At 38.1% G+C, this 27,949-nt stretch overlaps 1 protein-coding gene across 1 annotated transcript; it reads right to left on the reverse strand.

Moving 5' to 3' along the window:
* Window positions 1-209: 209 nt before the first annotated feature.
* LOC109001453 (26S proteasome non-ATPase regulatory subunit 2 homolog A-like) lies at window positions 210-22,105 on the reverse strand. The gene is made up of 25 exons (XM_018978734.2): window positions 21,913-22,105; window positions 21,658-21,758; window positions 19,188-19,308; window positions 19,050-19,109; window positions 18,677-18,744; window positions 18,519-18,561; window positions 17,821-17,886; window positions 17,210-17,248; window positions 17,000-17,082; window positions 16,105-16,219; window positions 15,828-15,902; window positions 13,811-13,969; window positions 12,180-12,287; window positions 3,977-4,081; window positions 3,756-3,896; window positions 3,571-3,675; window positions 3,065-3,286; window positions 2,737-2,850; window positions 2,446-2,661; window positions 1,935-1,994; window positions 1,707-1,820; window positions 1,542-1,627; window positions 1,265-1,373; window positions 818-996; window positions 210-701 (listed from the first exon to the last, which is right to left on the reverse strand). The coding sequence occupies exons 1-25, from the start codon at window positions 22,000-22,002 to the stop codon at window positions 626-628; spliced, it is 2,655 nt and encodes an 884-aa protein (XP_018834279.1). The 5' UTR covers window positions 22,003-22,105; the 3' UTR covers window positions 210-625.
* Window positions 22,106-27,949: the final 5,844 nt, after the last annotated feature.

The raw sequence follows: 27,949 nt of genomic DNA on the forward strand, positions 1-27,949 counted from the left end.
ATTTCAATTGATGGCGCAGCGCTTTCAAATTTCTTTAGCACTTGGTATAGTTTCTTTTAATCTTAATTTTTTAAAAGATATTTTGATTTTGACTTGGTTTGTTAACTTGAATGTTTTTTTCTTTTGAACGTGCAAGTTTTAACCCAGATTTGTGAACTCCAGGAGATATACCTCAACAAAAAGATAAAAGAGACATTATAAAAACATTATTTTGATCTGAAAATAAAAAGAACCGTAATAATAGAAGCTTTTATGATGCCGCTACAAGAGGCCTATCCACCCGTGCTGATATCGCAGCCATCGGTTCCATTAACCTTTCATCATGGTTTAATGAACAAGGAGTAAAAGGCCATGCGTATCTCAATTCAGCAAGAAACTTGTTTTCACGATTACAAGGAAAAAAAATGATAAAACCTCTTTCTGAAAAAAGTGCCAAATATGCATAAAATATGCTGTCAATAAATTTGTACGTTTGCTAATTTCTAGACACCTAATTTTCTGAGTAAAAGACCAAATGCGACAGAGACCAGGAAATCATCATGAATTTTACCAATGATCTGGTTGCTAGTACCTCACAAGCATTAATGACCTTCTCAGTTTCCATGCCCTTTGGTCCAAATCAACTCTACTGCTCTTCTCTGTAGTCTGGGTTCTCTTTCAAGATTACAAAGCCTTCAAGAATGGGAGACAGAGGAATATATCTGCATAAAAAGTTTTAACTGTTAGTATAAAAGCTAAATAGCAGAAGGTTATAGAGCCACCTTTTTTCTTCTTTCATATGTAAAACTCCCAAAGCCACTTTGATGGGGGTGCTTACTTCTCAGTAGCCAGTTCTGCTCGATCACCAGCAGCCAAAAGAACAGGTGTTGAATGTGTCTGGAAACCAGTTATGGTTTTGGGACGACCGGCCTGGCCAACAACATCAACAGCTTGGCCCACCCGAACAGGAACAGAAAGAGGTTTGAGATTCTCATCCACAGTCATCAACATTCTTGGCTGTCACCACATAGTTGAAAAGCTAATTAGTTAATTAAATTACATGATTTGTTTTGCCCACTAAAGCTACCAAATTGAAAGATTAGTTGACTATTTCTGTTGTAATCTTGGGTTCGCCTTCAGGTCGTGTCAAGTCCAATTCATGTCATGTATATAAAATAACCCTAAAAAACCTTAATCAGCTAATTTGGCGTTGCGTTTCTGTCAAATTTGCGAGTGTGAGCTCTGATTGAAGAAAGGGAAAAAAGTGAGACAAACTAACACTGACCTGCATTGCCAAAACAAGGAAGTAGAGAACATAATGATACTTTCCCAAGATGATGGCTTTCATATCAAGGCATGCATGCAGCATTGTTATTATTCCAGCAAGTGCCGTCCTGTCAGATGAGACAAATGCTTATGCATGTAATGAGGGAAAAAAAGGGACTTGGAAAGCCACCCTCAGGTCACAGCTGGCTCTAGAATTGATCACTTGCAGAAGTAAAGATAAGATACTTTTAAAAGGAGTGAGTTTGTAAAGGTTTCACTGCAGAAGGATTACTTACGGGCATAGCAAAAACCGTTCAGAATGATATGGATTAAGAGTCAATAAACCCTTCCCCAAATGTACAAGACCTTGAGCAATTCGAACCTGAAAAAATGGCAAAGGATTGTCAATGCTATTTAATAATGGCGAGAAAATTAAACCAAAGAATCAATAGAAACATTACACAGAAAAGAAGGCTGGCATCTTTGTAGTAATAGCTTGAAAGATTGCGAAGCATGCCAGCTATTCGAGCATTGTTGGTTCCTGCACCTATCAAACCCAAGGAGATTACAGCAGCCTGTAGCATCCAAGTACATATATATATCAGCCTCAAACAATAGCTATAAAAATAACAATAGACATTGATAGGTAATTAATTCTAATATCCAATTAATTAGTTCTAATATATTACCATTGCTACTTCTGAATCTGTATCATGGCTAAGTCTGCTTAATGTGTCCATAACATTGACCTGACCAAAAGAGACAATAAAAAAACTGGTAAGCAAGGAAAATCACGGAAAAAAACTATTAATTAAGTTTAACATGAGATAACTGATTATACTCAAGGTATGGATTTAAAATAGGTTCAAACAGCTTATTTCAACAAAATTAATCGAGTAGTTTCTAAAAGGTTTTTAATAAAATCTTCAATTACTTGTATAAACAATGAATGGCGAGATCACCAGCATATGGCAGAAAGCAACAGAGAAGATAAAAGACATCCTCAAAAGGAAATCTAGGATTCAAGTGATTCCTAATTTATTAAATCAGTTCTATTAATTTACATATCACTAGGAAGTAGTTTTTGATAAGATCTCTAAGAAGCAGGTTAATAGTCATCTATAGTTAAACCAGCTAACTGAGACATGAATAGGCTTTTCCAATCAACCATCCACTAGTAAGTCATCCTTTTCCAAATACCTTAGGATTTGATATGCAAAGAAGACCAAGAGCCAAGGGAACAGCACGACGGATGTTCTGCTCGCCATACTGTAAAAGATGCTCTAGTGAACGAATTGCCATCTCAAGCCCCAATTCTTCAGCCATTGCTACCATAGCAATTCCAAGCACAGCAGGACCCTGGTGGGTTTCTCCCTTGTCAAGATGTTGTGAGCAATGGCCCAGAAGATTTTGAACCTATACAGAAAGACGATTAAAAGCTACCTTGTGCATGTAAGAGAGACTCATATTGTAAATGGTACAATAGAATACCTTGAGAACATTCCCTGTTCCGGCATAGGCACATGAAAGTAGTGTCATGTCACAGTATCTTCTAATCTTCTCATTAAAGGTCTTAGAAACTTCAGCTGTTGCCTCCACGCTTTCCTGTTAAACACCAAATACAGATCAAAGAATAATCAGGGAGAATGGAACTGTTCGTATGATGTTCTCACATAGTATGGCATCTTTGGTCACATTGAAAAATTTACCATGCAATAAGAAAACATACTAATAGTCTATGGTACCCATGGTCCCAGATATGTTAGAACAACACCAAGAATGAAATATATAAAAGTCTCTAAAGGAGTAGTGAACTTACCTGCTTCCCAAGGTATAGAAGACCAAGGCCAAGAGGCAATAACCGAGTGAGGGGCTCTCCCAACTCTGACTCACTTCGGTCCATCAATGCAAATATAATTGCCTGAGCAACCTCTTCATTGCAGGAACCCACATATACCAAGCCCAGAGAGATTGCAGTGAATGCAATTACATCAAATGGAGCTTTGGCATCATTGAGTATAGGAGCCAATTTTCTCCGTATCTGACAGAAGTGTAAATAAGTTAGCTTTAATTTAAAAGACACTAAAAATCAGATAAAAACAGCACTTACGACCAAAGGTTACAACTTACAAACATCTTTCAACCCGAAAAAAAAAAAATAGTTCTCAATTTGTCAATCTTTCAGTAACCAGAAGATAAATCAAGCATGCATCTTGTTGGATCAGTAAACAATTTCACCACCATTAGCAAAGAGGTGCCCATCCATCACCATAAGCATGCTTGTGGTGCCCTAAAGATATATTGACATAAAGCAAGCCACTTCACCTGCTCGTTTTGGGTACCGGCATATGCAATTCCAAGGCCCATTATCGCACCGATTCGAATGGATGAATCTTCTTTATCTACATAATCACCTAGAAGTGCAAGTGCCTAAAAAAGGAAGTCGAGTAAGAATGGATATACAATTCAAGATCATATGGTCCGTGACAAATATAGTTAATGGAACTTACGGGATCACAGTCATTCTTGATACCACAATTCACAATCCCAACTCCTAATAATGCACCAGAAAGGACATGGCTGTCACTTAAGTGGAAGTACTTGTCAATTTGGGCAAGTCCAGCATCAACATCCCACAGTAAAATCATACTCTGTAATGACAAACAGCAATGAGAATCCAACAAACTGGCTGAATAAGAAGAGATAAACTAGACAGTAAGAGGTTGCATACAAGACTTGCTGCAGCACTAGTCTTCCCATGTTCTTTATTTTTGAAAAGCCAGTTGGCAGAAGAACCACCACTGGAATTGTCTGATGGGATTGTCATTAACTTATCCTGCAAGCAAAACAGTTAGAACATGAGATGAGATGAGTTGGCAGAAGGGTTGCCTCGTTTGGTTACAAAGATGAGATGAGATTAAAAGTTGAAAGTTAAATAAAATATTATTAGAATATAATTTTTGAACATAATATTTGTTTTGGGATTTGAAACAGTTGAATTGTTTATTGTATTTTGTGTGGAAATTTGAGAAAGTTGTAATGATTATATGAGACGAGATCATCTCATCTACCAAACCAAACCAGGATGTATATAAGAGAGCCCCTATTCAGAATAAAATAAAAAATTTAAACACTCTGAAAAGCAAGAAAAAGCACAGTATCATGTGCTACTATCCATGAGTAAAGGGTGTTGGGGGTGATCTTTGTCAGCTCTACCACTGAAGCTTTATTATTATTATTTATTTATTTATTTTTTATTATCTTCAAAGGTCCTTGCATTCTGCTCTCTCCAAATACATCACATTAAGCAAATAAAAGAGCCCACCTCCATGCTACCAAAACTTTATCATGTCCCTGCTATCCTCTCCACCTCACCAACGATTCAAGCACCCTTCTAGGCATAATCCACTCAACACCAAATTCCTTGAATAGCAAACACCATAATTTCTCGCTACATCACAATGAAGAAAAATATGTTCAATGCATTTACCATTTTTCCATCACATACAGCAACATCCCACCATAGTGATATTCTGCTTCCTCATTAAGTCCAATCAAAATCTTTACCAATGCCATCATCCACATGAAGAAAGCCACTCTTGAAGAGGCCTTCACTCTCCAAATGCTCTTCCAAGGTAAAAGGGAAACCTATGGGTAATGCCAAAACCTTATAGTATAACTTCACTTTAAACTCGTGTCTCTTGAGGGCCAGATTCAACCTCATAATATAACCCATGGGTAATGTCAAAACCTTATAGCAACTAAAGGCATATGAAAGGTCACCTTGTCTACAGGATCAGCTACCAAGTCAACATCCATACCAAAATGGAAGACCATCCACTTGCACAAAATTTGGTTCTTAGGGGACTATTGCTACCTCCAATTTGGGCCCTTCTGTGCTAGATAGATTCTCACAAGGAGAAAAGAAATATAAACCGAATCTGGAGACAAAGAACTTGTGGGGATGGAAAACTTCTAAGGCACCTTAAGCTTCAGTTGTATTACATTGTGAAGGGCCTCAAACTTTTTTTTTTTTATCAGTAAAAAGTAATTTTCATTAATATGAATGAAAATAGGCATGGCCTATGTACACAGGGAGTATACAATAGAAAACACCTAAATACATTCTTAAAAAACTAAATTAAAGCTAAGAACTCATGTACACTATTTCCATTAAGAACAATGGCTGAGAACATAAGAGTAAAGTGTGCAGAAAAAAATTCTGAAGCTCCTCCATTGTTCGCTCCCTATCTTCAAAGCATCGTGCATTCCTTTCCATCCAAATACATCACATAATACACAACGGGATCATCTTCCAAGCTGCTGCTACCTGTGAACAACCTTGTAGACCCTTCCGACAAGCAAACAAGTCAACCACCTTTGCCGGCATAACCCACGCTACATCCACCCTACTAAATATCCCATTCCACAACTCTCTTGTCACCTCACAATGCAATAGTAGATAGTCCACAGATTCTCCATGTTTTTTCCACAAATAACACCAATCCATCACGATGAGGCCCCTCTTCCATAAATTATCCGTGGTTAGAATTTTTCCAAGTGCAGCAGTCCACACAAAAAAGGCCACTTTGGAAGGTGCACGTGACCTCCAAACACTTTTCCACGGGAAAAGTACATTACCTTGTGACACTTTTCCACAGGAAAAGTACATTACCTTGTGATGCCAGAATTTTATAGTATGACTTGACTGAGAACTTCTTGTTGTCCTTGCACCACCATTGTAACCTATCGTCATGTGCTGTAGGTCTTTCTGACGAGTATATCAAGCTAAAAAATTCTGAAACAGTAGACAACTCCCAATCATGATTATCCCGAGTGAATAAAATATTTCACTGATAAGAGTCTTGGGCAAACACACACAGATCCGCTATCGAAGCCTCCATATTAGCCGCAATGTTATAAAGAGCTGGGAAGGCCCTCTCCAAAGAACACTCTCCACACCAGACATCCTGCCGAAACTTGATGCGAGTGCCCAGTCCGACCACATATCTAATATTGTTTTCAAGGCACTGCCATCCCCACCTTATATATCTCCACAAACCCACACCATACCCCTCACTTCATTAGTGCACCATCCCCCCCAAGCACCACCATGTCTAGAGTCTACAACTTCCTTCGACAAAAACTCCCCATCTTCTTGATACCTCCATAGCCACTTCCCCAATTTATTGAAAGTCCTCAAATTGCGCACACCCAAACCACCACTCGGAACTAGGGAGCAAACTTTACTCCAACTAACAAGATGGAATTTGGTTTCTTCCCCCAGACCACCCCACAAGAACGCCCGGAATAACTTCTCGATTCGATGCGCCACCCTTGTCGGCAACGGGAATAAAGATAGGAAATAGGTTGGAAGGTTAGATAAAGTGCTAGTGATCAAAGTGAGTCACCCTCCCTTCGATAAAGAGTCGTTTCCACCCTGCCAACCGTTTCTCCACTCTCTCAATAACCCCTTCCCATATACCTCTAGCTTTGAAAATAGCCCCCAAAGGAAGGTCCAAATATTTCATAGGCAAAGAACCCACTTCACACCCTAACGTTTCCGCTAGTGTACTGATATGGGGCACCACACCCACCGCCACCATCTCAGACTTGCCCAAGTTTACCTTGAGACCCGTCATGGCCTCGAAGCACAACAAGAGTGCCCATATGGCTTGGATTTGACCCACCTTCGCTTCACAAAAGAGAAGGGTATCATTTGCAAATAAGAGAAGTGAGATCATTACAAAACCAAAAATACCATTGCCTGCTGAAAAACCCGCTATATAGCCTCCATCAACAACTGCCTTCACCATCCGGCCTAGTGCCTCCATAACAATTACGAAAAGAAATGGAGACAACAGATCCCCCTGCCTCAATCCGCGGGAGCTACAGAAGAAACCAACCGGATTACCATTTACAAGCACTGAGAAACGCACAATAGTTATGCAATATCGAATCCATGAAATCCACCTGTTACCAAAACCACATCTCCCAAGTAAGTAAAGGAGAAAATCCCAATTTACATGATCATAGGCTTTCTCCATAACAAGCTTACAAAGTATGTCTGATTTACCCTCCTTTAACCTCTGATCCAAACACTCATTGGCAATAAGAACTGAATCAAGTATCTACCTCCCCCGCATGAAGGCATTTTGAGACTTCGAAATGATTTGCTCCATTACCACACTTAATCGATTAGCCAGAACCTTGGAGATAATTTTATAAACTCCACTCACTAGGCTAATGGGACGGAAATCATCAACTTCCAACACTCCCTGTTTCTTCGGAACAAGGGCTATGAATGTCGCATTGAAGCATTTTTTGGATTTTTGGAAAGCATGAAATTCAAAAAAGACCCGCATAACATCACATTTCACAATCTCCCAACAATGTTGGAAAAACCCCATCGAAAACCCATCCGATCCAGGTGCTTTGTCTTTGGTCATGCTTCTAATGACCTTATACACCTCATCTTCTTCAAAAGGTCTTTCCAACCAGCTCGCACTTTGCATTTGGACTCAAAAGGCAAACCATCGAGCTTTGTCCTCCAACAAGTCTGCTCCGTGAGCAGATTTTCATAGTAGTTCACAGTATGGTTCTCTAGATCAGGGGGGAAGAGAGAACTTGATTACCTGCCTTAAGAGTCTCAATAGTGTTGTTGCACCTATGAGAATTGGTCACTCTATAAAAAAACTTCGTACATTTATCCCCTTCTTTTAGCCAAAGAGCCCTGGATTTTTGGTGCCACGATGTTTCCTCCATCAACAAGACTCTCTCTAATTCAGTCACCACCACTCTCTTCCTCAATAGTGCCTCTTTAGAGGCATTTCCCATCAACACCTGTTCCTCCAAGTCCTGAAGCTCCTCTAATAAGATAGTTTTCTGGTTGTCAATATTGTCAAAGTTCCACCTCCTTAAGTCTTGATTTAATGCCTTAAGTTTCCCAACAAGAATGAAACTAGGAGTACCCGAGAGCTGATAAGAAGACCACCAGGAACGAACTTTCTCAGCAAAACCATCCACTGCTAACCACATATTTTCAAACTTAAAATACTGGCAACCCCTATTAATGCCACCACAATCTAACATAATAGGAAAATGATCCGAGCAACACCAGGCCAGCCTCTTTTGATACAACTCCGAATAATGGATTTCCCAAGGAGGAGAAACAAGAAACCTATCAAATCTCAACCACCCCCTACTGTTGGACCATGTGAAGCAAGGGGAAGATCCATAAGATTCAAATAAAAAATGAACTCAGAAAACTCCTCCATTGCTATTGAGTGGCGAATATTCCCTAATCGTTGCTTGGAAAACGAATGATATTGAAATCTCCACCCATACACCACGGCACATCCCAAAGATAATATACACTAGCCAACTCCTCCCACAACCTTCTCCTTTCTCTATCTCAATTTGGCCCATAAATGCCTGCATATGCCCATTCTCACCCATCTACTACATTTTTGAATAAACAAGCCACCGAAAAAGTCCCAACACACTCCACCTCCTCCATAGTTCTTTTATCCCACATCAAAAGTACCCCACCAGACGCTCCTTCCGAAGCCAAGTATGACCAGCCCACATAAGGACATCCCCATAAGCTACGAATAAGTCTTTGATCAACGAACCTTAGTTTTGTTTCTTGAAGACACACCACATCCGCCTTCCACATTCGCAACAAATATTTTATGCGAAGGCGCTTATTGCGATCATTAAGCCTCCGCACGTTCCATGATAGAATCTTAGGTTTCATGGACAATGGTCATACCCCTCCCTTTCGTTCTATCCCTACTGCTACTTCCCTCATTCTCTTCATAATTTATAGAGCATTGTAGTCTTTTAAGTTCCCTATCCCTCTTTGTAGCCGACTTCAATCTACTCTCTTCAATGGCTATAATAAAAGCTCAAAACCTGCACAAGACACCCCAGCACAAACTTGCAACTCCTCCACTTTCATAAAAACCCAATCTGGAATAAACTCATAATTGGGGCTAGGAGGAAGCACTCGTAATGGTACAGCATCTCTTTTGTCTATGCATTCTCCTTCACATATGACCAACTGCATATCATCTCCTTCTGAACTTGCTTTTTATCACTATTTGGGCCCACTACTTCACCGGCAGCTAAAGTCGATTTCTACCCAACAAAGATTTCTCCAGCCACCACTTGAAACGTACCTGAGGGATCACTGTCGATCCTCAGAAGTGTCTATGCATCCCCCGTAGTTGGCCCCTGTAGCAACCCACCAGTGAGGATTGAACCAGTGAAGGTATTCTCCTCAATCGCAGGACCTTCAAGCCCCAAGGACGTCTTAAAAGCGCCGTCAGCCTCTGTCGCACCTTTCTATGCGAGATCCGAGCCATTTGCATCAATAACGACTGCATCAGACACTGTTACGATACTCGGAAGGGTCTGTGCATCCCCGATAGTTGACCCCTGTAGCAACCCACTCATGAGGGTTGAACCAATGGAGGTATTCTCCTCAATCGCAGGAACTTCAAGCCCCAAGGACGTCATAAAAGAGTCGCCAGCCTCCGTCGCACCTTTATGTGCTAGTTCTGAGCCATTTGCAACAATAACGGCATCAGACACTGTTACGATTACTGCCCGCACCACCACCTCCACTGTAGGGACTACCACCTTCGGCGAGGTTGTCTGAGGCAATGCCAGAAGCGGCAGCTCGGCCCCACCCCCTGATGGGCCAGCTTCCTCCTCTTGGAAGCGGTGACTTGTCTTCCTCCAAAAAGCGCCAGATCTCTTTTGGGTCTTAATGGGCTAAGGCCCAATTTCACGGCCCGTTATCTTTCCCTTCCCCTTACCTATGGGCTCCCTGGCTCGTTGGTCTTCAACTTCCCATCTCTGGCCCAGGTCCAAGCCAAGGCCCAATCCCATCATACCTTTTAATTCAACACATCATTTTAACCATCCCACTCTATTTGTTAACTCTCCCAACTGCACCTCCATTTCACATAGAGCCTTCAACACACTTTCTTCTTTCAAAACAACAGAAACTCTGCCACCTCCATCCCGCAACAGATCATTGCCCGAAGAAGTGACAAGACCTTGCTCCAACGGACCTACTTTCTCTGCACAGTTCACGTCTTGAGGCCTCTCCACCTCTCTGCTATCTCGAAGAACATCATTGTACAATTGGAAATTTGAGTTCTGCACCGTCATAGCTGGTGGTAACAATCACCCTGAAACACCACCACAAGTTTTCTCCAACCCACTTTGTCCCTGTCCCCTGTTATGAAGATGAAGTTCCAATGTCCCCCTCCACTACTCCACCAATGCCATATATTCTCCCCTCGAGTTGGTACAATGTTGAGCAATATAGCTCCTATCCCCATCCATATGTGCAGTGTAAAAACCCTTACCCTCCCCCTTCAAGCACACCTCCATTGCATTCTAAAACCAGCGTACTGTCCCCAATCCCAACTTCATCTTTTTTATCACTTTCCATCCCTTCTCTGTAAGGATCACGACCCTCCCATCCCTTGACACCTCGAACAGTTTTGATTCAATATTGATAAGCATATTTTTCCAATAAAAATATCCTTCGAATACACCATCAAACACTCAAAGCACCATCGAAAGCAATACGAAGGAAAAATCAAACAGGAAAGAAAGAAAATAAAATCGTAAGGTGTACGGAGAGAAATTGAGGAGAAAGAAAATAATTGTAGATTAAATTTACCACAAGGACCTCAACTTTCAGGAAGACAGCTTAGCCACCTGTACTTAGTTGACAACAGGGGAGAAGGCTTTGAATACGTTTCGACAACTGGGGTCGAGGAAGACGGCCCACCTCGTGAAACAACCCATTTTTAATTAGGTTTGAGAAAGAAGCCACTCGGCAGGCCTTTTCCTTTACCCTGGACCTGGTTTATGGAGCCTTTTAACTCAATTCTAGGCCTATTTGGATCAACTCCTTTCCCATTTACTAGCCCATTTGAACCCTGCTGTGCGGCTTTATCTCTCAGCCCAATTTACTCCATCAGCCCATCCATTGTCTTCCTCTCTTCAAGCCCACATCCAAGCCTTTCAAGAGACACCCAATCTCTGTCTTCAGCAACTCTAGCTGCATTCTTATATAAAACAGAGATGTGACCAGCTTCAGTTGAGCTGCTTGCTCAACAGAAATCTCGGCATCGGCAGATTTTTGCAGTTTGAGGGGCCTTTCTTGTGATTCCTCTACAGCTTGTATACATCTCATCCTGCCATCTCTAACTAATCACAAGACTAGCCACTCTACTCCTGTGATTTTCCTATTTTCTCAGCCACTGAACAATCCCTTTCCATACTTCAGCATGTCTTTGGAAGCCCTTGGCACCACCAGGGCATTTGGTTTTGAGGCCCCAATTTGTTGCGGCCACAATGAGGCTCCTCCACTGCCTTGATGATGGTCAATAATGAACTGAAACTGCATTGAGACTTTGCTCAAGTCTACCAGAAACACAATAAATCCTTCATATGATCTAACTTCTGGAATGGCAAGATAGAGTACTGTTTCCACTATCTTTAACGTTGAAAAAACCTTCAACAAATCCTTCTCAACAAGACTCTCCATAAAGAACACACTAACCAGTAACACAACCTTCCCATTGAGACTGAGTGAAGAGCAGCCCTCCTCCGCTCATTGATTCTTACCACTATTAATACCTCCTTGACAATGAACCCTATCATCTTCGACTCAGTAACAACCCATTTGATGAAACCATAAGTTTGGCTCATTAATGAACTCTACCAATTGCACCAATTAAAAAAAAAAAACACAAAGAATGAATGGATTCACCGGTGAGAATCACCGGAGAGAACTACTAGGAAGAGAGAGAGACAGTTAAAGAAGACTTAAAAGAAAAAACTATGAGAAACATCAAGAAAACTCACACCCGTATGTTATTTCTCATGCATACAGCACATTTTACCTGACCAAAGCCAGCATTCACGAAAGCATTAACAAAGGTGGCAGCAAGATTTTGTCTAGCTGAGTCAACACTCGCACCAGCACTAGCCCGGCCATCAAGTAAGTGTGCCTAAGAAAAAACAAGAGAAAGCGCATTAGTCAAAATGATACACATTCATTTTAACACAATGAGAAATTCGAACAACTCTCTCTCTCTCTCTCTCTCTCTATATATATATATATATATATATATATATGCTTGCTTGGTTTTGTTTTGTTTTGATTTATTGCTGGTAACTAATGCACCTATAAGAGGAACTTTAATCATAAAATTACACATTGTTGACCAAACATTGAATTGATCATGAATTCAACCTATCTAGTTATACAGGCCACTGACTACATATTTATAATGACTAATTTTATTAAAAAAATAAATAAAGTAAATTACATATACAATACACAAGAAGGAATAAGGAGACTGCTTTTTCAACAAGGTCTCGAAATAGAGAGAAATCATAGCACCTACCTACCAGCTTTCATCTTTAAATAGAGGCAGAGCTATGGCTGAGTCTAAAATGTACGAGAGATTCACACTAAGTCCATAAGAAAGAAGAAAAATAGAATTACTTTTTTATGGCAATATTATAAGCAGTCATCACAACATACAAGTTCTTTATACCATAACTAACATTAACAGTAGAGGACAATAGCACCATTCATGATGAACTTGAGACTCAATTTTCCAAAATATTCCCTACTTCCTACGAGATTTCTTGGTAAATCATGAGCACTTTTACCAAAATTCACAAAGAACCATACCAACACAAGGCAGCCATCACAACATACAAATTATTTATACAATCTAACATTAACAGTAGAGGACAATAGCACCATTTATGATGAAATTGAGACTCATTTTTCCAAAATACTTCCTAGGAGATTTCTTAGTAAATCATGAGCACTTTTACCAAAAGTCACAAAGAAGAACCATAACCAACGCGTGAAAATCACGTGTTAGTAGAAAAGCAACACAATAATAAACAACATTAGAGCAGTCACAACTAAACTATATCAATATACCTGGGCTCTAAATAGCTCAAGAACGAACTTTATAGTAATAGATTTGTGTTGAATGCATAAAAGAAACAGAGAAACTGTTAATCATCTCCTCCTTCATTGTGAAATTGCCAGAGATTTGTGGTGTTTGGTCTTTAAGATGTTTGGAATAGATTGGGTTGTGCCTAGGTGGGTAGCGGAACTCTTGGCATGTTAGAAAAGAAGGTCTAGTAGGAATAACCTTATTGTTGTTCAGAATGTGATCCTTTCTTGTTTGATATGGTGCAATTGGAGATGGAATGCCAGCAGGACCATCAGAAGACGAGTTCAGCTTTACAACTTTGTTTACTGAACTCCTTGATTGGTGTTTTGTGAATGCTTCCATAGATGTTTCTAATTTTGTAGATTTCTGAGCTCTTTTTCCTTAGCATTGATTTCTACTAGTATGTTCTCTTATAAATTTTTGTGTACTTAGGTTGCTGCCCTTACATCTACAATATAGTTGCTCTTACTCATAAAAAAAAAAAAAAATTGTTGTTCTCAAGTCAAATCTTATCTAGCATTATTGATTATACAAATAAAAAAAATTCAAACCTTATAGATATCTTCAGGAGATTTGGGTTCCATGACCTCAATATCACGAGCAAGTGTGAGATAACCTTCACTTAACTTGATGTTGTTTATTATATCTTGCAATGCCTCCCGGTCATCATCATCTGCAACCATATCATCATCTAGCTCAAATGCAACACCCTGCATCACAAACAAAAAAAAAAAGTAAGCTAACAGATATATGTATAGCAAAATTGACGGCTTTCAAACAGAAGGACAGGCCCCAAGCATGTAATCAGCCCAGGCATCTAATCTAGGTCTTGATCATGGATACCTTACCACTTGTACCCTCTCTTTAACTATCTATCAACAGTTAACACATTTTAACTATCTAAAATAACATTAAATTACAAGATCTTACAAATGTCATTTAGAAATACGCACCAACAGAAAATGCTGAAGGGCCAATGGTTTCAACTCCAACAAAACCATTGGTTCTCAAGTTTTTTCATCATAACATCCAGTGTTGTTAAAAGCACGCTTAAGTGCAATGCACCAAGGCCAAAGCACTTTGCTTATCAAAAGTGAAGCACACTCACAAAAGCTCTCTTTTTGAGGCATTTGTGCGAGCTTAAAGTACAAAAAAAGCAAGCTTTTTTAAATATAAAAATCATTTCAAGACCCAGAAAATTATGTAAACAAATATTCTTAAGTGTTTAGATGATATTGAAGATCATTACATACCATAGCTCCACATAATGTCATATGTGATGTTCATGCTTTGAACTCGATATAATAGTCCAAATTGGCTTTCTAGATGGAATGGCATTTGATTGCTTATGTTAGCATAGAAGTCAACTAAAATTCTTGCGCTTTTTTGGTCATGAACCTTTTGGTATATTTTGGTTCAAGCATCTACTTTAATTTAATAATGACTATCAAACAAGTTTTTTTTAATGAGTGGCTATCAATACCATATATGTATTCTCCAGTAAAGCACAAGAGAATTATATTAAATGTCATGTTTAAGTAATGCTTGGCTACCACGTGGGTGGGGGCCACACCCATGGTAGCCGTTCCAATTTTTTGTTTTTTTCTTTCCTAAGGTTGATATATTTAAATAAAAATACATTTTCATTATAAAATTTCTTTAATTATTTTTTTAAAAAATAATTATTTTAAAAAGTTCAAGTTGGCACGTGGCAATCTGTAATTAACTCATAGTCAACTAACACTGATAGACAAAAAAAAATTTAATAAAGGGCCTTCTTTTTAATTAACTCAGTCATATCACATGGTTAATTCTCAAACAAATTATATAGGATCTTAAACCTAAGGCGCCGTTTCAATAGTGAAAGTGTTTCATCTCATCTCATCTCATTATTACAACTTTCTCAAATTCTCACACAAAATATAATAAACAATTCAATTTTTTCAAATCCCAAAACAATAATAATATTAAAAAATAATATTCTAACAATATTTTATTCAACTTTCAACTTTCATCTCAACTCACTATCCAAACGGCACCTAAGTACCCCATCGCACAACAGTGTTCGACCAAAATTTCCTAAATCTATGTAATTACTTGATTACTTGATTTTCAGCTTGCATTACTCTAATATATTGAGTTAATAGGCTAAATATATTACCATCTTGCTTTTAAACCTTTATTGTATTTTGTGGGCTTTTTTGTTATTTAATACATTAATTTTGAAATATGTGCTTTACTTCATTCAGGAGCATGCTCGTGCTTAGCCCCCGGTCTCTAGACAGCGCTTGGGCTTTTAAGTGCCCCTATCACTTTTAACAACACTAATAACATCACTCGAAAATGACCAGCAATTTATTATAACCGGAAGTTACTTTCTATAGCAGCATGGGAGATGGGCATTGGAAATTCCCTTCCACATATTCCCAGTAAAACTAATGGTGCATGATCTTGCTAAATAGTCTCTTTCATAAAGACTGTTAGATGTAACACAATCTCTAAAAGATAAAGGTGTCCATCAACAATGTAAACTACAAGCGTCAAAATCATATAAAGTTCAAGACTTACATGTCGAGCAAGCATGTAACAGAATTGCTTCTTTAGTAGCAGATCATCACAGGTTGTAAACACCTGCTTCACATACTGCCAACAGATACTTTGACTATTAGAACCAGATCATAAGATAATTTTGAGGATCACATCATATAACATCCCAATCAATGAAGAAACCTAATTCTTCAAGCCACTATTCACCAAATACATGAACAGAAACATCATTCGCAATCATATAGTCAGGAAAGAATGGATTAAAAAAGAGCATATTGAACTCTAACAAAGCACAAACCTGCAAGTTATCCAGATATAGGGCTATCTGAAGTGCATTTGGATACTCTTCAAATTTTGTATAAATCAGGTAGGCAATATCCAGGACCAACATATCATCAGGACCAGGGAGGTACCTGCATTATGTTGCAAATCATGGTAGAGAGAGAGAGAGAGAGAGAGAGAACAACGTCAAGGCAAAAGCTTGTAATTTATTGATCATACATGAAAATTAATTTAGGGTGCTCGTGTAGCATTTTATATATGACAGGAGATATATGATACAGAATATTCTTCTGTAAATAATAAGAACCTCTAGAAGATATATGATACAGAATATTCTTCAGTAACTAATAAGAACCTCTTCATTCTTACTTATCAAAAAATAAAAAGAACCTCTTCATTCTTGATCTTTAATGAGCATCAAAGTGGTTAAAAATTTTATGAAGTATGGTGTTCCAAATCCTTGAACAAGAGCAAGGACATGTTGGATGTTAATTATTTAGAAAGTAAGCTCCTTTCCCATGCCTATGCCAGTTGTTCAAATGCATGTATCTATTTATTTATTAAAACTAATAAATAATTTTCCATGCAATTTGACCACAAAATGAGCAATAAATAGCCAAACGATAACCGGCAATATATGTAAACAATTTTTTTTGTAAGTACTTATATGTATATATACACGTACAAACAACTGTATGTACCTATCTATATGCATATATATATATATATATATTTGGTAAGTAACACACTCATATGATAGGTCTACCCACAACCACACCCTCCAGACCATGCCAACATGGGGAGGAAATACTGTTCTCATTTCTTTCCATTTTAAATTTGAGCTTCTTAAGCATCAAAAGATGAATCGGTCGGACCAACATCACCACAAAATTATGGAATAATCCCACTACCTTGCTGAACTGGTAAGGTAGAGGCATGTCCTTTTGAAATTCGTACTGTCCACATGCTCAATTAAGATATCAAGGTCTTCAACCTGGCATTCATCAGATATAACATATTTCAACCTTGTATAAACACATAAGAGAAGAAAAACAAAACAAAAACAGAAGGGAGTGGGAAGCACAACTAAAGAAGGTTAAAAGAGCAATACTGCTAACTACCTCCATTAGAAGATCAACAGCTTCAGGTTCTGCATTGTGCTGCAGAGCATTACAAATGTATTAGAAACAAAGACACAATCCTTTAGTGTAGTAGCTTACACTTATGTGCAAGGCTGCATACTTTCATTAAAGATAAGAAAGGCAAAGTAGATTGGACTGATCAATTCTTAACTAAGTAGCTATTTAATGCTGCACATTAATTCCCTCCCAGAATTTTGCTGAATTATAAATTCAGTCCGGATTTTTGGTAATCCAAAATGTCAAGATTCCCATAACTTATCTCTTGAGGGTACAAACAGAAAGATTGGAAAGAATTAGGCAAGCAAAAGTTGGGGAAAAAAAGAGTCTGGAATATTACTAATTTTTTGTACGGTGTGATTCCGACCATTTTTCTCTGGTCAAATGCCTTTGTATGAGAACAAATGATTTTGCCTATGACACAAGCCAAATATTCCATGTTTTGTGATGAAGTCTGATCTGTTAATGAAAATTAGCATGGCCAGATACATACTAGTGATTTTCCCAGTTACCTATTTCATTTCTAATCATGAATCATAGTATACACGTTATTGCACAATCAAAAAAGGAAAAAGATTAAATACGAATCATACCTTCATGTGAAAAGCAACTATCTGTTGAACAAGCTCCATAAGATCATCGATTGCAGCTTCGTCGATCTGTTATGGTGTAAGAAAATCAAATATATTCATAATTTAAATAAAAAGCTCTTAAAAATCTAATGTGTAGCACCGTAGAACATAAATTTCTTGAGAAAATTAACTATCAACACATGTCCCACTACTACAACATGTAATACAACTCCAACACCTTACACATAATACATACCATTAAAGTCGTGGAAGAATACTTATTGTAGTACATGATATCATAGAACATTATAATACAGAAGCACTTAATGTGCTTCTCAAGATTCATATGAAACCAGTTTTAACTAATTTCAGCTGTAAATCCACATGACTTGAGAGCTCTCATGCGCCAACTAAAAGAGAAGATTTAGGCCTCGTTTGGTTACACAAATGAGATGAGATGAGATGAAAGTTGTAAGTTGAATAAAATATTGTTAGAATATAATTTTTTAATATTAATTCTTTTTGAGATTTGAAAAGGTTGAATTATTTATTATATTTTGTGTGGAAATTTGATAAAGTTGTAATGATTAGATTATATGAGATGAGATGAGATAGTTTGTATTGTGTAACCAAACGAGGCTTTCCAGAGTGATCCTAGTACCTAAAACCAGATTTTCACGGAAAAATTATCATAGCATTCAATAAGATTGATTTATTACCTGTCGTTTAGCATACTCTTGCGCTATTTCACCAGCTAAGTTCCTGAATACAAACAAATAAATCACTAGAGATTATAGCATTTATCTGTATAAATTGAATTTCAATCATACTAATAAAAACTCTAGTACCCAAACATAATACATCAAACAACACTCACCTTACATACTCATGGCCCCATGAACCAATATCACCTTCTGAACCCAACAATCTGTACTTTAGGCTATCCTGAAAGAGTTGGTACAAAAAAATGGATATGAAAATATAAAGGACAGATAAATGAATAGAAATCTCAGGAATATATTACCACCAAAAAACTAGTGAACTTACTACAATGTTTGCATGAGAATGTACGCAAAAGATACATGAATGGATACGCCGAATAGCTTAGAAAATGTAGCCAAAACAGAAGGTGCAAGACAAATGAAGCAGCCAATGCAAAATATACTGAACCAATCGCCAAAGAGAAAATACTTTTTTTCATAAAAAGCAAGAGAATAATACTACTCAACCCCCAAAACAACTATGCATACCCGTTCACCCTCAGCAGACATGGTGAGCGCCAAAACTGATAGTATATCTGCCAAGTAATTCTGTATTCACGAGAAAAATAATTAGAAAAGCTATGGAATGACTGTATAATAGATAGTGTCCAACCAAACATGTCATACCTTCAAATCTGAGTCCTGCATCGTTTCATAATATGCTTTCAGAGTTCCATAGTGAGGACGAAGAAACTTCAGTGGCTTTGGGACAGAGGTCATGGAGCTAGTAGAGGTCCGGATTTCCTGTCTACAAGATAAAATTTTACATGCTGTCAAACCATAGTATGATATTCATGATGCATAGCTACTCACAAATAGCATAAAGATTTTCAGAAGCATCACGACCATTCAAGGGGCTGCTAGTGAAGGTAACAACTCAAGACAGCTCAATGCTACTTGGACCATCCATCAGAAAAGGGCCTTGATTCACTGGTCACAAATACCTTTTATCTCCAGATACATCAAAGGTTTACAAAAAATTTCAAAAGGGGGCCACATTCTAAGCACAGTTTCATACTTATGGTCAGCTGCTAATTTCACTTAGTAGCCTGCTTTGATTATGGGGACCTTACAAATCCTCTTTGATTTCCCATTCCATCAAAAAGATGAATAGAACCATAAGATAGAAAGGCTCTAAGTTTGGTGCTTCTCTTGTGCATGTAATGGCATTATAGATCTAAATTCTTATATTCTTTTGTAAGAAGATGTCAAATGCTTGATAATTTATGAACAGAAATGCACTGAATATAACCCACCCATGGATAGCCCAAGTGGTAAGGGCGAACTTGTGTGCATGTGCCCCATGTCACAGGTTCGATTCCCCTTGGGATCAAACTGTGATTTAAGCGGGAGGCCATGGTGGCGGGTTGCCGTGCTAGTCTCCCCAGGAGTTTAGGTTCCATGGGTGAGTCCTAGGAGCTCTGCCATGGGGTGGTTCCCCCGTCATTAAAAAAAAGAAGAAATGCACTGAATATAAAAAGATCATTCTATTCTTTTCAGAATAAATATAGGTGATTCACTTATAGCACATCCACCCAATTTACCAAAATACCTTTCTAGCTAAATTTTGGTAAAAAAAATCATTTGAGCCCCACATCTTCCTACATTAAGGATAATTTTGGGGTTGCTGCACTTGCTCCCCACAATTGGGGAGCAATTGTTTTTCTTTAGACATAAAACCTCACCGAGGTAGGGTCAGACCCACCCTTTGAAAGAAAACCCCAAATACAAACCATGTATTAGTAATCCAGGGAAACTCTAGTGCGAGATCGAACCCAAGATGTCCAAGTCTAAAGCTCATCTCAAACCCACCCTTTGGCTTCTAGGATACACCTTTGAGGAATCACTTGGGAAGTACCTATATCAGCCCCAAATTGCTTTTAATGTTTTTTTATCCAAACCCATAATAGTAGTTACTTTTTTACCTTATCTACCATTCTCTCGTGACCAATGTTTTGGACAGTCAATTTTTTAAAGTTAGATGACTCTTTTCTTTTTCACTTTTCATCTTTAATTATATTTTTTTATTATTATTATTATCCTTTTGGTCCTGTCCTAATTAACTTTGCCATAAAGAACACATGATAAAACCAATAATTGCAATAGATGCTTGAAATAATTAACCTTTTGAGCTTGGATGAAATGACTTGTATATCAAATACCAGAAATCTTATTATTTAATTAAGTTTTAGACAAAATATGTTTATTTATTTACTAATCCTCATTATGTTCAATACTTTTCATCTTTGGATTGCACATGATAATTTCTGCTCCTCTAGCTTTCTAGAATTTCTAGAACCGAGTTATTTTTCTTCATCCCTCTGGTTGATTGTTTGTATGCCCCTTGTGTACTAGGGTTGCACCCCTCTTCACTTTTTTTTGTTAAAAAAAACAAGAAAGAATTGATCAACAATGAAGAATAATTTGTACATGGAGTAGATTTTTTTTAGTAAGTTATCTACATGGACTAGATAGAGATTAAAGGAATAGGAAGTATGACGTTCTTGAAAAGTGGTTCGCTAAAATAGAAAAAAGTGGGTTTATTAGCTACAACTTGGGGAAATTTGAGGGAATGGGTAGTCTTATTGCCTTAGTCATTTATTTCATTAAACTATCTCTTTTCAACATTCAGTGCACCTGTTATTTCACTACAAAGTCTGCTTTCAACATTAAATATAATTAAAATTTGACAAGCAACTTAAGCCTCAAATATTTCACCGCATAACAAAAACTTCAACACCATTTCTCACCGTATAGGATTACGCTTACCACATCCCACATGGGACCAACACCATTCACCCTAAATGACTACCATTCGAGACAAAATTCCACACGCATTACAAAAATTCTCCTATCATATAATGAGCTTCTTCTCGGTTCAACATTCCACATCAATCTATAAGCCCAAACGTGAAGCCCTTTGAAGAACCAAAACAACCGACAAAATATAACAAGTCAAAGAAACGGAGAAAATGCATGAACAGTTGAAAAAAAACAGGGTAAAAATTATTAAATAATTTTAAACCCTAACCAAGTAAAAACTTCACGATTTCTAAACCTGAAGAAGAAGAAAATATGACAAGAAAATATGGATTACCTCATGCTCTCAAGCGCAACCTTCTGCAATCCAGGATCAGGATCCTGAACCCTTTCCACATACAACTCTAATTGCTGTTTCAACGCCAAATCTTCATCCGACTGCGAAACACACCCCGCATTTTAAGTTTTCAAGACTAAAAAAATACGAAAACCCCACTAAGAAATCCTAAGACAACTCTGAGCATCGGGTAAAACGAAAAAAATTGTAAAACCGTAGCAAGCACAATACACGAATTCACAAAATCAAACCCACCAGATCTTCCTCCTTTTTGTCATCCTTCTTCCTCTTTGGCTCCTTCGACGGAACCGTGCCGCTACCACTGGCATTTGGATCCGGCGCCATGGTCAAAACTGAAAAGAGAACTGGGCTAGCGTATGTAAGTAATGGACCTTTTGCTCTCTGGTGTTAAATGGAATGAAACAGATGGGAGTGCCCTAGAGCACAAGAAAAGCAGCTGGCCTCGTATTTATATGTCCATAATATACAGAGCAGTTTTCTTTTTCGTTTTTCATTTTCCAATTTAAATAACACGTCAAAAAAAAAAAACACACACACACACAAAAGCCAAATTTGACGAAACCTGTGCATAGATATTGTGAATTCAAATGTCAACCTTGATTTATTTAATAATATTTTTTTCTTAAATAAAGCTTATAAAAGAGAATATAAATATTTATTAAACAGATATAAAACTTTATGTAAAATACATCGAATGTTATAACTAATATCACTTTCAATATTTACCTAGTGCGAAAAGTATTGTTCTGCAATTTAATTTAAATTAGCAATTTTTTTTTTTTTTTTTGAAAGAGAGACATCAGACTTTCATTGGTCAAGAATCGTTATTCAGTACAATGTTTTCTAAGCAAAATAAGACTGCGAATACAAGAAGGAGCTTCTTCTTTTTTTTTTTATAACAATAGATTAAAGGAAGACATATAAAGTTGACTTAAACAATAAGTCAATTACAGACGTTAATAACTTTTCAATACACTTTCGTGACTGATATGGTGTAACGATCCGATCCTATATTTTTAAAGATAAATTATGGATAATTTTTTTAGTTCAATAAATGAGTTAAAGCCCATACGAGAATTATCAGATAATTTTTATTTTAAACCTAGAGTTGAGGCTCCATCATCATCATCATAATTATTATTATTATTATTATTATTATTATTCTCCAAGCTCATGAGTCCTAATACTATTATCATTCTTATTTCATCTTCATAATAAAACTCCTATCTACCGAATTTTATTCTATAAATTTCAAACACGCACGAAATCAAACCACTTCCATGCACATACGTCTCTTCTTCTTCTTTACTAGGGTTTTCATTAGTCTATATATAAAGGCTTATTACGTCCAGTCCGAGCCATTATTTCCAGCGTGAACAACCAGCCTCTTCCTCAAGCCGAAACCAAACCCAACAACCCACGCCTTCTTCCCCACGTCGCACTCTGATCCACCCGCACGGCAAAGCCAACCACGAGCACACAGCCTTCCTCCACCGTGAGTCGTTCCTTCCGTTGCCTTTCACCTTGACACCAGAAAAGCCACACAACCCGTGAGTCCGTCACCGAGAGAGTCTCGATTTTATCCACCTCCAAACACAACCAACGCTCACCGTAGAATAAACACGAGACCACCACACAACCACACACACAGCAGTACACCAAGAACTACCAACTTTCCCACACGCAGCAACCATAGCTCTTCTTCTCTACCCTCGAAAGTAGCCCAAATACAGTAGCCACCATCATCATCTTCCGTGGAAAGCGGAAGTTGGAGCTGCTCTGTTTTGAAGCCATCGAGACAGAGCATCGTCGCCCAAACCGAGAGCCACGTTTTGCCACTGTTGGGCCGCGACGCCACCGTCAACAGTAACAAATGACGCCGGAGATCTAGCCTCCACCGCCCAGTGACGCCCAGCTCCACCTCCTGAAGCCCCCATGCACGTTGCATGGTGCGTAAAAATTTCTCTCCATCCTCTCACACTCATTCTCTCTCTCGACGTCGCACTAACCAGCCCAAAGGAACCTAGTCACGCTGCCTGAGCCGCCGTGCCATACAGCTCCTCCCCTCGGTGAGTTCATCCCTTGTAAATGCATGCCTCCCTTCCACTCTCCCGATATTGTTTCTCTACAAATTTATAAGATGTATTTTAGGTTTCCGTAGGTTATTGATACAATTACAAAAATGCCCATTTGTGTTATTTTTCCAAAAATACCAATTTCTATTTATGATTAAAAGATGAGAATATTTTAGTGTTAGGAAGAATCTAGGTTTGGGAAATATAAACTATTTTAGTAGTTTAGGTTTTTAATAAAGTCACAGGTTTAATTAGAAATTTATGAAAAATTTCGTATTTATTTTATAGGCGACCGACTATGTGCTGAAAATAGTGGATTAGCGTTGCAAGGTAAGTAATTTGATCATAAATTAGGATCATCACAGTTCAGCTTATATATAAGTATTATTCAAGCCAGTTCATTGACAACCATTATTTATGTACCACTCATGTCATATGCAAACATGTTATCCAGTATAGCATACGATCATGTCATTCCGCATCATGTTCAAATTCAAAAATTATAATTATGTATATATTATGCCATGCATCTCATGTGTATAAGACACGTAAGCTATCTTCAGTTCAATTGCAAGATAAGTAAGATCAATTAATTAGATGGTCATTCAGATGTATGGTACCAATGCAGTTCAGATCAGGGTGGATGTGCAAGTCATGGACTCAAGCGTGGTCCACCATAGTATGCCATAATACTATCAGCGGCTCCCCTTGCAGCAGCGGGACGTGGGGCCAATGCACAACCTCCAACACAGGGTTAAATGTGTTGGCCAGTCAGCTAAGTCAGATCAGTCAGTTAAGTCAGGTCAGTCAGTTAATCCAGGTAAATTAGTCATGCATAGCATAAGTATTAGTATGAACAGTCATGAATTTTTAAGCCCTCAGCATGAAAACTTTTATGAAAATCTTATGTTTATTATGTTTACGCTGTGATGGATTTTTTGTTAAGTCTTCGACTTATTTTAGTCTATTTTCATGTTTTTAAACCATCCAGGTGATGACATTTATGAGAATGAGACTGTAGGACAGGACTTGACCCCTGGAGGCGAGGCAGAGGCCTAGACAAATTATGTTATAATTAGTTTTATGGTCTAAGGTTTAAATAAATAATTTTAATAAGCACGTGAGACTTTCATATTTTTTTTTAATAAGTGCTTCTGCAGACACTATTTTAGATTTTATGTATTTATTAAAGTTCGTTTTATTTATGAAAACTTTTGCATCTGGCGCGTTGTTAAAAAGAAGAGTTATTAAGTTCAAGTTTAGTAGTAGCACACTTGCTCCCCAAAAATTCTAAAATGTCTTCTTTTTTTTTAAGCGGGGTGTTACACATGATCTAGTCCAGACGACAAATCTCTAAAGACCGAAGTCTAAGAGATAGCACAACTCTATCCACGACAAAGTTTGCAGTAAACCAAGTAACAAAACTCCATACCCGACTAATCGGAGTATGGAGAAAAACAACCACATCATCACCGCCTAACCGGAGGGGGGACAACACCCTTCGGACCTAAGTCCGAAGTTACAATGTTTTTGGGTTTTTTGTTTTCTTGAAAATAAAGACAAGATAAAAATAAACTACATTGTAAAAACACTGTAAAAAGGAAAAAACAGTGCACAAAAAAGGCAGCAAGAGGGAAAACTGACGGTCGATCTTGGTGGTGCGTGAGGGCCACACGTCGACAAGTTTCGGATTTTTTGATCCGTGTGTGCGGGCTATGCTCCACTCCGATTGGGGCCACATTTGGTGGTCGTGTAGATCAGCGGCTGGGCAACCTCCTGGTGGGGCTCGTGTTGGCTATTGGGTGCCGAAAAGTCACGATCGGCGACTTTTATATTTTAGAAGTCCCTTCTTCCAACCATATTTTCTCACTCTCATATTTTAATTCTAACTTAGCTATCTGGTGAGCTACCTTATTCATGTATCCAGGTGTGTACTGCAGCTTCCATGTTGGTTTGTCTCTGAAAACAATCTTAATATGTAATGCCCCGACCTCGAGGGTCCGGAGAGTTAACTCAAAACATCTGATAATCAAATTCCAACATTGCTAATACACTTCCAAAAGTTCCAAATCCAAAGTGAACACTTCAAATTTAATTAACCACACATATTCGTATATAAAGTCTTCTATACAGTAATCTCCAAAATTACCAAATCCTCTACATGTCACTTAAACTCACATTTCAACAATACAATTATAAAAAATCATCAATATTCATCTAAAGTTTTTTATTCTTAATCCACTATTCTTAAGTCATCTCACCCAATTCTTCATAGTCCCGATCATCAGCTGAAATATCCAAAAATCATCTAAAAATATTGGAGATAAGAGGGGGTGAGTTATCAACAACTCAGTAAGCAGAGAACATATACTAGTATGTAAACATGAGCCTTTTCAGAAAGTTCAGTATGCAGAAAAAAAAACATTTTATTTTTATATGCAGATCTTAGAAAAACGTGTTATCAGAAAATCAGAGCGATTTTTCAATCTTTTCATACTCAAAAACAACAATTCATTTTTAAGGATCCATGTCATATTCAAAAACGCTTTGGCATAACATAACTGAACATCTTCATCTTATCATATCGTATCATATACTATGTTTAACCTCCGTGGTAGGGTTGTGCTATCCCCGGTGGCCAAACCAGGCAGTATCATGTGGTGAACTTCCCATTTTTCAATCTCGAAGCCCCGAGTGTGCACACAGGAAAGAACACGTAAAAAGACCACTTTGTTTCCAAAGTAGGTGCACTCATATCATATCATATCATATCATGGTGGTACCAACCATATCACGTGAACTAGTATCATCATATAAGAACCATATTCAGAACAGATAAGTATGCCAAAGTTTTATCATATCCATATCATATCAAAACACGTGCAAAACATATTCATATCATTTCCATTTGATCAAAAACAGATCCAATCATTTCATATCACATGCATAAAAATCTCAATGATATTATATTCGCTCTTTTGCTTATTTCAGAAACATGTCAAATATTGATCATGTCTACACAATGCATGTCAGAAAACATTTTCTCTTTTTTCGTACAGATTTCATGAGTGATGCAAATAAACGACCGAAGTTGATTTTTCTCAAGTTTTCATTTCATCACAAAATATGCAGAGTTTTTAAAAAGTCAACCTCAATCTCAATAATCCGTATAAAAACCTAGCATAGGAACCCCGCTTACCTGGACTTCTTAACTTTTCAAACATTTCCTCAAAAAAATGTTGAGTCGACTATAAATCGTCACCTATAAAAAATAACCACGTAATTTCTGTAAGTTTCCAAGCAATCACGTATTTCGATATTTAAGCTTAAACTTCTAAAATAACCTATTTTAATTCCTCAAAACTTAAAACCCTCATAATCTCAAAATATATCATGACTTTCTAAAATTATCAATATTCACCATAACCAACGTCAACCTCAAGACACCAATATATAAACCCGAAACAACCAATAAATCTCACATCATAAATCAATTACACGAACTCCATCATCCAATCCAACCGACCCCCTTACTTTTCGGACTCAGTACGGCACAACCAACCAATTCACAGTAAATATAAATTAGCGCAGAAATACATTTAAATCTCAAAAGTCTTTGGGAAAATACTTACAATGCTATAATATAATTTTAGAAATATCACGGAGGTGCTAGAAGCGGCAACGCAGCAACAAAATAGTGTCAAAAGCACTGTGGCCATGGGTCTCAAAAATCCATTTTTGAACGGGTGTAAACGAAGACCCAAGATTGATAGGGTATGGCTTAGGGATGTCGGTGAAGCTAATGGTTGGTCGTGGGTGGCGGTGTAGAGGGCGGTCGAAGGCTAAAATACCCAAAACGGAAAATATTGATGGTGCGACTTCACCGATGACAGATCAGAGGTGGGGTTGGGTCCATTGGGTTGCTAGGAGGTCGAGGATGATGTGGTGAGAAAATGATGGCCGGAGGTAGTGCGACGGCGGCGCAGCAGCGCAAGGAGTGACGCGGCTTGGTGATGCGCGTGGGAGCTAACGGCGGCGCGGTTGGGGCTGAGATTACAGGGGGGTGGTCGCCGGTGGCTAGGGAGGACGGTGGGCCAGGCGGTGTCGCGCACGGCGACGCGAGGCGGCGAGGCTGGGTGGATGAAGGAACGGACGAAGAGAGGGAGGGGGAGAGTCGTGCGCGCGAGAAGAGGCCA

The sequence above is a fragment of the Juglans regia genome, chromosome 1 (genome assembly GCF_001411555.2).
Source record: "Juglans regia cultivar Chandler chromosome 1, Walnut 2.0, whole genome shotgun sequence".
Taxonomy (NCBI): domain Eukaryota; kingdom Viridiplantae; phylum Streptophyta; class Magnoliopsida; order Fagales; family Juglandaceae; genus Juglans; species Juglans regia.